Genomic DNA, 11,100 nt, shown 5'->3' with positions numbered 1-11,100 from the left:
AATGTAATCTCGAAAGTTTTATCTCCCGCTTGCATCGAATGCTTTCAAAATTTTAACCAAGAAAACACACCGACACAAAAGAAGGAAGAAAAAAATTTGCTCGAAATACCAAGTTTACATATCTGTTGTTTCATTTTTAACATTTTTCTCTGTCGCTTCGTGTATTGGAAAAATCAAAGAAAAGGAAAATATATGCAGGCTCTAGTATTTGCGAAAAATTCCATATAAATCCTAGAAGGACAATTTTTTTCTTCTTCTCAAAACAAAAGAATGAAATGGAAGTAAAAGCAAAGACGCGAGCTTCATATTCAACATCAACTAAATCCGCAATGCTCTTTGTTATCCCAATGTATTCACTTAGTTGCTATGGTAACCGACGGTAGTGACATCTAGAAGTGATCCCGAAAATCAACTGGGGGATGATTTTTAGAAGATGCGGAGGATTCAGAGTATTCCCAGCGAAGACGAAAAGCTTTCCGGTCGGTGTGTGTGAGCTTTTATCTTCCGATATGGACAAGATTGTAGTCATGGTCATTTTTTTCTCATGTCTGTCGATGGCTACACCGGCAAAAGAGGTAAGCACATTTGTTACTGCCTAAAGCGAAATAGGATGCAATGTAAAGCGTCTAACAAGAATCTGGTGCATTTAGTTCCTAAACGTTGAATTGACAAATCATTAAAACGTTCGAATTTCGCTCCCGAAAACGAAGTAGTTAATGCATAAATTGATTGCGAAAAACTGTTGAAAGTCAATAATTGAAAAAGAAAGAAAAAAAGAATTCCGTTGTATAAACTCGACTTTATTCTGAATGTTTCCAATCACTCATATTTTATAACTTAGTAAAAAAATCAATTGTTAAATAAACAGTTTAATCATTTGGCTCAAATAAAAATGCACTGATTTTACCACTTTTAAGAAGCGCTTCCACGATAAAAAAGGGAGAAAAAAACATAAATAGTTGCCGTAATAACTTTTGCACTGAAAGTACTTTAAAAGGCATGCACTAGAACAAATAAATCAAATATTAAGATTGATTAACCCATTAATCAAGCTTCTATTTAAGAGAAAGACTTTTTTTGCGAACGAAAAAATGACAGTTTGTTTCATTATTATTATTTACTCAAAGTATTTCGTTATTAGTATTTATTTTGCAAAAAAAGAAGAATAATAACTTTATCTTACATAATATGTTAACGATTGAAATATTTGTATTTAGATCTGAAGACAAAGTTGAAGTGGAAGGTGACACAACAAAATATCGACTTAGTATTAAAAAAAACATGTACGACCACTTTTATCACATTTGCGTTCTTTGAAAAAAGTTTCATGAAATTCGACAAATGCACATAATTGAAAAGCTACTACATATAAATGCTGCAGCTAAATATCGAAAGTAGTTAATGTGCAACTTACCCTAGTAGCAATCAATTCAATCAGCTAATCAATTAATCAGCTGATTAATTTATTTGCTCCGTTAAAGTGAAAATTCGCATTTTATCTAAGTAATGTGCAAATTTACGGTTTCTTCATCGTTTAAGTTCAAAAACTTATTTATCCATTTTTTTAAAAATTAATTTATTTATTGTTTTGACTTTATTTTTTTTCGACTTTGAAAAATAAATAAATCATCTATTACTTTTTTTCATTATAAAAATATATTTCATAGCGGTTGATACTTGGTATTATAATTTGATGCTTATCATTTAAAAAAAAATTTCTATTCCATTCAACTTTATGAAATAATTCGTTCATTCAATGATTGTAGTAACTTGATTTGATTGTAGTAACTTTATTACTGATTGTAGTAACTTGATTGCGTGAAATATAAATGACATTATAGTACTGTAAGCGTATAGAAATGTTCATTGTTGTTTCAGCAATAATCTTATTTTCCCTTTTTAAGGAATGTCTAAGTAGGTATTGTTCAGATTGACCTGGGTAGTTTCAGAGATTTGTGCCCTCTTAGTAATCCGCACATTAGATAAATTACACTGGAGAACACTCATTTGTTGCATTTATACAAACTCCGTTATAGTGAATGGACCGAAATTTTGATTCATTATAACCGGGAGTTCACCATATCCGTACTGCAAACAATTTTTTCGAACCTTTTGTTGCACATTATTTAAATAAATGACCGATAAAAAGAAATACAAAAATGATTTAACTATATGTAGTAACAAAAAATGAGTTTATTTTTTATTACTCTTCGTCTTGAGTTCAAAAAATTTAGGGATGGCCTTTATTTTGGGATGGGAAACTGAGATAAAAGAATCAAACAAGAAAAAATGCATCTGGCTCCATTCCACTCAATAAATGGTTTTAAAAATCGGTATATGTATTTTATGTAGAAATTTCAAAATTACTAAAATATGTAGAAAAAAAATCAGTCGAAGACATAAAAAAGTTCATAATAACCAATTTCCTCTCTTCTTTTGATTCTCTATATCCACAAAAAATAATATTATATGTGTATAGCAAGGCATGGGGGCGAACATTTCGTTCACTATATCCATGCCCCATGCTCACTCCATCCTTGTTCACTATGACTACTTGGTCTTTCCGGTGTGGGGATTTCAAATATGAAATAACTTTTGTTTCTGAAGCTACAATATCATAAAATGATATTTTTAGTCTATTTTTTGTCGAAATGTAGAAGTTTAAGATCACGGGGATTGCATAAATTTTACAATAAACTTCTAGTGGAGTTAGGGCACATCATGAGGATTGAAATTTCGTGGGAATCCATGCCCGGAATCGTCGTCTTACGCGGCTAGGTGTTTTTCTATAATGACCTATTCAGAAGCACCCGAAGAATCATTTCATAATAGGGAAGCTCCCCTAGTGGCTTATTATTCCAAGTCAAAATTCTTGATGGTCTCCTCAAAACACCTCGATGGTTTATGCTTGTTTAAGTGCGTTTCATGATGGTCCAACATCAACCATCATCCAAAATTTTCCAGTATGCGTTCATGGATTTTGATATGCCAACAAACTTCCACCAAAGCTACTTTGATGCTATGATGTTTAACCATCAAGAGAACTTTGATTCTTATGGACCAACAGTCCGTGATGGTCCATCATGATTCCAACTATACATTTGCATGATGGTTTAATGGGAATTTCTGATGATTCAACACGAACAAACCATCAAAACAAGTTGCTATTCTTATGTTGGATCATCATAAATCAGTCCGAATTCCTACATTACGATGATGACTGCTCATGATCGTTCCAACATTTGATTTCAAAGAAACTATGATGGAAATTTCTGATGGTTTAACACGAACAAACCATCAAAACAAGTTACTATTCTTATGTTGGACCATCATAAATCAGTCCGAATTCCTACTTTGGGGTGATGGTTACTTATGTTGGTTACCATAAAAAAATTTAATGGCTCATGATCGAAATTTTTGATGGCAACCATCAAGATTATGTTGGTCCATCAATGAAAAACCATCACAAATTTTGGCTTGGGATGATGACATTTCCGAGCACGGGTTTCTTTTAAATTTTAATCCTGATGCTTTAACACCCCTATGTGCCTTAACTTAGTCCCCCCCCCTAGATGTGTCTTAACTCCCTTAGAAGTTTGTTACAACATTCATGAGGTTCTTGTTATGTATAACGTTTTTAATTTTGTACATTTCGACAAAAAAAGGTTAAAAATGTGGTTTAAAAAAAGTTGCTGCTTGAAGCGAGAAACCGAATGCAGACTTGAGGTCAGCGATACGAAAGTATCCAAGATCAGTTTAAAAACAAATCTCATGCAACGGAAGAAAAATAATTGTTTCCCACTTGAAGAACTGATTTCTATTTTTTGGCTGAATTATACACATAAAATTACCTAATCGCAACTTCTTTTTAAAAAAAAGTGCATATAAATGTATACATGTATAGATATACAGTCAAACTCCGCTATAGTGAACCTTCAAGGAACCGACATTTCGGTTCACTATAACCGGGAGTTCATCATATCCAACTTCCTCACTTTTTTGGTTCACTATATCCACAAAAAATAACATTATACGTGTATAGTAAGGCACAGGACCGAACATTTCGTTCACTATATCCGGGAGTTCACTATAAACCATGTTCACTACACGGGGGTTTGACTGTATATGTATGTATTAAGTATATATGTATATGTATGTTTGTGTATATGTAAGTTGAGGCGAAATCAGATGTTGTTGGAAGTTGTTCGGTATAATTGACTAATTGAAAATTGTGATAAAAACATAATAATGAAAATCACAGTTGTGGAAAAAAACTGGATGATAATTAAAATAAAAATTTTATTCAGTAGTATTTGCAGAGCTCGAGATACAAAATATATTTTTATCCATCAGATTTATATAAGGACAGGCCATTAGAGATAAATGCCCCGTGACCTACCTAATCAAAAGTCAAATTAAAATGTAATTGAATTGTTCCCAAACAAACAGTTAGAATCAACAGAAGAGATCCTTGGTTGGTGATTTATCGAAAAATTACTTAACCGAAAATAAAGCCAACCCCCCATAATCAATATTAAGTTTGAAAAATACCTTGGCGATCGCGATTCGCCAAGACTGTGAGAATTAGTAACTGAAACATATATTTGTGGTAAGAAATTTTTAGAATAAAGAGTTATAGATTTTTGTTTTTGATTAGGCGAGACAGTGAATTAATGAGTCTACAGTAGAATTGAAATAAAAAGCTAGCCGTTACATTGATCGATATGAAAAGAATAAAATATGTTATGTTAGCTTTAAATAAAAATTGATTGATTTAATTTAATTATAATTTGATTAAGAATGATTAAAAAAAAAGATCAGGAAATTAAGGAAATTTTAAAAGCTAGGATATTTGTTATGCCCATTGTGGAATCACAATATGTATATTTTTTTCTCAATTATTCTCTATTTTATAATTACATTTTTAAAAAAAATATGTTTGGGGCACTGAAAACTTTATCTTGAAGTTATAAATTTACGTATCACTTTTATTAAACAAAGAAAAGTAAATATTTATACATATCCAGAGAACGTTTTTCAAAAAATGCCGAACTGTCTATCCTAAAGTAAAAACACTAGAGCTGTTTTAAAAATTGAGACATTACGAACCCGAACTCGAAAAACAGAATGGCAGTAACTCAAAACATTAAGATGTAAGTACTTGTTTTTCACCATAATGGATGAATCGCACGCAATGTAGCATTTCTACGTGCCACCAATTTTTCACTTTAACAATTTCGAAGCATAAGCATGAAGAAAAAATATAAATCTATGCATTGCGGTGAATTCCAACATCATTGAATAATCAGTATTAGAAGGTTTTTTTTTTAATCCTTTTTTACGACTGGAAATTTCTTTTTATAAAAGAAATTCGCTTATACATCATGAAAGTTTCTCACGGAATAAAAAGTTATTCGGAGGAATTTTTGATGTGCTAATTTAAAACTGTTAATTTCGTTTAAAAAATGTAGCGCAATTTTAAAAATATTTATTCTTCTGTTTTTAAGTACCATACAAAAAGATTACGCTTCAAAAGGTTGCAAACTATTTTAATTATATAGAGACTTCAAAATGATAACTTTAAATACAAACAGTTTTTGAGTTGAAACTTCACCCAAATTATAAAAAATTTCATCCCTAGATTACGGTCGATGACCAGCAAAATGTGTTCTAATGACAAGAATATTGTTATGCCTACAAAGCCATCATGATCATAAAAATATGGATCGGTCCGTAAGTAATTTTGTCATAAAATATCTGACCACTGACCGTAAATTAACATTATGTAAGTAACAGCTGTCTTCATTACGGACCGTGATTGAGACTAGACTATTTGCTTGTCGAACCAAGGAAAACCATTGAAATGTAATGAAGATGAAATGTAATGAGAGTCAATGAAGAGCAGTGCTGCCATCTGTCGAGAAGTGAAAGAGTTGCGTGTTCCTTTACCAAGGAGTTAGCGAAAATCGTTCCTTGATGCAGGCTGAAATCAAACCCGGAACCTTTAACATTGAATCTAAATGTCGTAATCACCATGGAAAATAGTGTATATCCGAGTAGGATGAGTTAGGAAGTTTTATTTTACAGGGCTTTTTTTTTTTTCTCAGAGAAAGAAATTGCCGTAAAAACTAACAGCCAACTCTATTAAGGTTGCTGATGTTTGTTATATTTACAAGAACGAGGCTTTATTTTTTTCTCAAAGTCCGGAACTGGAGCATAAATTAACGGTTAACTCTCCAAATTTCGCGGAAAGTTCTTGAGTGCGTGATCGATCTTAGCTTTATTTAGGAATGCTGGAAAGAAATGCCGTTGTGTTATAGAAGATCTAGCAAAAATATTTTTTGATCTACTTTTCTTTTTCTTTACTTTTTTTTAGTTTTGTGTTTGTTAGTTTAGTAAAAATGAGAGCGAAATTTTGGTTGTCTCTGTAACCATCAGGATAAGTTTTACTATATCATTTAGTTATTAATTGTAACGACACTGATGAATTAACTAAAGGGAGAAACAGTTTTTTTAAAGAAAAAAAATTTGTAACGCTTGTACGCAAGTAAGGTATCAAATGATAGCTGACCTCTTCGGGAACACTCAATGAACTGCAATGTCGTTAGGAAGTGGCGCTGTGATCGCGTTTGTGTAGCGGTACCTCATTTGCTAGTCGAAGCTTGTAGCGTAAGGAAGTTTTTAAACTTAGCCTATTTCTTTGTTGTTGTTGTTTTTTTTTAACTTCTTTGTTCACCCATTGTTAGTATGGAGAGTCGTCATAGCCTAGACCAGGGATGGCGAACCAATGGCACGCGTGCCATTTATGGCACGAGACACAATATTTTGGGCACGCCACCGATGACAATTGTAATTACACTATGAAGCATATGTAACAGTTAAATTAAAATTCACAAAAGCAAAACAAAATAATAAACAATTATTAATAAAAAAATTAACAATTAATGCTAAAAAAACAATTAATAACTATAGATAGTAGTAGTTTAGTAGTTATAATTATATAACTAATAATTATAACTACTTCAATGTAAATAAAGAGTTTTGAGTTGATAGTATTTAGTATTTCCCAATAATCACGGAGTCAAAATTATTTCACGGCACGTCTATGACTTCATTAAACAGTTTTTTAGAAGAAAATGGCACGTTGGTGTATAAAGGTTCGCCACCCCTGGCCTAGACGATGCTACAAGGTAGACGATGCTACAAGATACGGGCTCTTCATAGAATACCTTTTGTGGGGAACTCTGGGTTTCATAAAATGGGATGTCCACTGTATGGAAGCAGTTCACAGAGACAAGAACAGTGGTCCGCCAACCTGGTCAAGTGCAAAACGTTAGTTAAAAATTATTATTTGAGATTTCTAGTCAAATGAAATAGTTTCACGACAGCGACACAATTGCTTCGTATCCTATAATACTACAACAGAAACATTCATTTCACAAATACCAATCACTCAGAGTCTTAACTAACGCAGGAGGCCTGTAGGCCAGGCACCTTGTAATCTGCATCCCTTTGATTGTGAACCGCAAAAAGGATCGTCCAGCAAGGTGCCGTGAACGCATCTCGTGGACAGAGGATGAGTGGGAGGCGGTTTGTGATGAGTCGTCTGGTCAGTTGCCCAAGACGCGTTGTCGGCGTAGTCTGATGGTCTGGGTACGCATCGTAGCAGACGGGCATGCTGACCGTCATGTGTTTGATAGAAGTATTCTGACACGTCAGCGGCATACACGTCAGCACACGACGAGATGTGAATATGTGAGATTTTTCCACGGAACATATGAACAAAACTTCCTCTGCATGGACATTGATATATGTAATAAGTTATATATATGTAATAATATAGGTATAATAGATATATGTGTATAATAAATTAGACATACGTAATTCTTTAAGCAGTAATATGTTGCAAAATTTTATCCATATATTCAATCGTAACTCTCTTTACTAAATTAAAAGTTCGTTATAACGATAATCTACAATAACAGACGGAATTATCTCAAAATAGCAATAAAAATACTGGACTGCGATAGTTTTTGATGTCATTGGTAACTATCTATATTGTTTTCAATAGTTAGCTGTCGAAAAGAGAAGTAAGTCCCCTGGGTTCTTTTTTTTTCTACGGCAGGCACTGAACATTCGTTCTTCACCTTGGAAGATGCCGGAAGTGTTGCTCATTTATCGTTACCCAGTGGGCACCAGTGAATCTAAGTCACGGGGGTGAGCAAAACTACCCATGCCACAGATACCAGTTTATAGGGTGGGCCACATTCACACATCACACAACAGAGAACAACACACAGAGAGAAACATCCATGCCCGAAATGGGATTCGAACCCGCAATCATTGGCTTCACCAGGCATGCTGTCCGCTCGGCCATCTGAGCAGGAGCCTTGAAGATAGCAAAATTTTAATTTCTCAAAAAGGGACATAATCAGTCTGGTGGTTGCCTACATGTATTTATTTTATTATAGTAAAGGTTTCAGAGTGGGAAAGAAAATAAGGTGACATGATGTTCACTTTTCCATCATCATCCTAAACATAAATGAAAACATTGTCCACATTGCTCTCTTTTTTACTATAATTTCGTTCATTGTCCCAACTGAAAAATTGACAAACTGAACAACTGAAACAACTGAACAACTGAAAAATTTAACAAATGACAACTGAACAACAACTGAAAAATTTATTTCTTAAACACATTTTATCACTCCAACGAAAGGCTTTTAATTTTAAATTGACTTCAAACGTACATTTTTGCATCTACAATACAATCTTTTGACCGTGACTTAGTAACTTTTCGTAATAGCGAACGTCTCGTACCCATTATATCGTACTCGTTATATCGTGCTCCCTTCTTTTTATTGAAATATTTGTGTTCCTGGAATTAAAGTTTTCTTATTAAATGAAGCAGACATAGACGTAAAAATTAAACTTCTAAAAAATTAAGTCTTTTTTCTGTGATACATTCTCTCTGTGATTTGATAAATTCCTTATAAAACCAAAGAAGAAATAACGTATGTTTCTGATGACTGTGAAGATCTTAAGGAATAAAATAGCGCAGTGATTATAAGAACTTAAGTTAAAACACAACTATGCGCAGTTAAGGCATTTCATTTGTGAGAGGGCTTACGAACAGCGCTACTTTCTGCTTCAAGTGCGTTCAATCGTTAAATTGTGTAATCCGATTTGTTCGCTTTTCAATCAAATCAGATTAAAACAAACACAAACTGAGATAAAGGAAATACCATACTGCAGCCTGTAAATATACGACATTTTTAAGATTCGATTTCTCAGGAACTATTCAACCGATTTTGCTCAAATTTTGTATTTTGAATGTAAAATTACATACTTTGAAATGATGTAAAAAATTGCACATCTTACTATTGAAAATTGTTTTTTTACTATAATTTAATAAAATAATAAAAAAGTAATAAATATTTACTAAAATTTATTTTTCTGAATGGAATTATCTTTGGATAAACGAATTTTATAATTGTGTGCAAAAAATAGTCAATACGCTAAAAAAAAGTTCTCGGGTTATGGTGAAATTCACAAAAAGTAAAATTTACATTAAGGTAATCCAAACTTTGGATCGCTCTCCTGACCTCACTTTGGGGACCCTACATTGCCTCTTATATTTTAGGGGGCTAGAAATCGGAATCCGTCGCAAAAAAAAAAAGATATGCTTACTCAGAGAAAATAAGTTTTTTTGTCTGGCTTCTTAACTTAAAATATCGTCTGCACATATTAACTACTATATTTGAGGTCACCCCCTCGAATTATTAAGAACGACTTCTAGAGTGTGATGATTCGATTATAAGATCAAAAGTTATTCAGGGTGGTCCTTTTTTTAGCGCACTGCTCTTCTTATAGATCAGATGGATGTGTAAAGCTGTTATGAAAATGAATACACTTATTTAATTTTAAGTAAAAGGCAGATATTAACTTAACTACATAAGACTTAATTACTTTTAATTAAGTTTTTCTTTAAAGATTCGATTTTCATTTGAAATAACACTTTTTGCGAATAATTTTTCATGGTGCGTAGCGTTTTTGAAATTTGCTTAAAGGTGCTTATTTTCGATTTTCGTTTTTTATAAGCCCTTAAAGGTGCTTTTTTCATGGGATGTTTAAAAAATTGCTTAATTTTCCCTTTTCGAAAATGAGATTTTTTTAAAATTTACCATGTCGATTTTCGCCACGTATTATGCAAAAGCGTACTTCTCACATTGTTTTATTATACGTTTTCCCAATTCATTCAACCACAATCTATTGCGGCTTACCGTCGGTACATAGCGTATGAAAGCATCAATCATTTTACATTTTTAATGAAATATTTGGGAGTCCGCATGTGCGTCTACTGTGTTGGGTTCGGTGAGATTATTGCACTCGTATGAGCAACTCTGCTGCATTTTGCAAGACATTCTCCATTTCAGGCTTCATTTTCCACCCTCTGATATTGAACCGAAAAATCTGTTGATCATTTTATAATGGCTAATAAAATCAAGAAAAGAGTACTTTGTCAGAAGCTAGTTATTTCTTATGATCATGTAAAGTCTTTCAAAATTATTTTGCAATGTATATAGTGCTTTAAAATATTTTTTAAGTGCTTAAAAAGTGCTTAAAAGGCTCTTATTTTTTTGTTGAAAGATTTGACTACGCCTCCTGTTTGTTTAATCGTGGTGAGTTAGTAACTAAGTAATGTATTGCAGTTTTCGATGCTAGTTTTAAAAGCAAAACAAAATGTCAATCTGGAAAAGCCTTAGTTTTTCGGAAATATGAAAAGCATTAGAGATAATATTTTTTTTATGTTTTTAAAGCTACTGTATTTATTTATAATAATTTCTAATAATGTAATAATTTATAATATATAACAAATAATTAACCGAGTAGTTGCATATAATCATTTTTGGTATCATAAAATAATCTAAAATTGGAGAATTATTTGTTTAAATAATTTTTTAAGGAGAAAAATTTTTTCCCAAAAGGGCCATTTTTCAAAAGATGCAATATTTTATAATTTTATTTCTTTTGTGGGGCAGTTAAAACGTTAGTATTTCTCTATCTAAATCGAAAACACTATTGTTTTTTACAATAATC

The 11,100-nt window shown here is 32.4% G+C and overlaps 1 protein-coding gene across 1 annotated transcript in view; it reads left to right on the top strand.

Moving 5' to 3' along the window:
- Window positions 1–428: 428 nt before the first annotated feature.
- LOC107440264 (uncharacterized) overlaps window positions 429–11,100 on the top strand; it is a 29,762-nt gene continuing 19,090 nt past the window's right edge. Inside the window, exon 1 of the mRNA XM_016053142.3 lies at window positions 429–575. Coding sequence (XP_015908628.3) covers window positions 510–575 — 66 coding nt within the window. The 5' untranslated portion in view covers window positions 429–509. The remainder of the gene's footprint in view (window positions 576–11,100) is intronic.

Source organism: Parasteatoda tepidariorum, chromosome 3, assembly GCF_043381705.1.
Source record: "Parasteatoda tepidariorum isolate YZ-2023 chromosome 3, CAS_Ptep_4.0, whole genome shotgun sequence".
In the NCBI taxonomy this organism is placed as follows: Eukaryota; Metazoa; Arthropoda; class Arachnida; order Araneae; family Theridiidae; genus Parasteatoda; species Parasteatoda tepidariorum.
The sequence above is the reverse complement of the archived record's forward strand: the minus strand, read 5'-3'. Positions and strand labels throughout refer to the sequence as shown.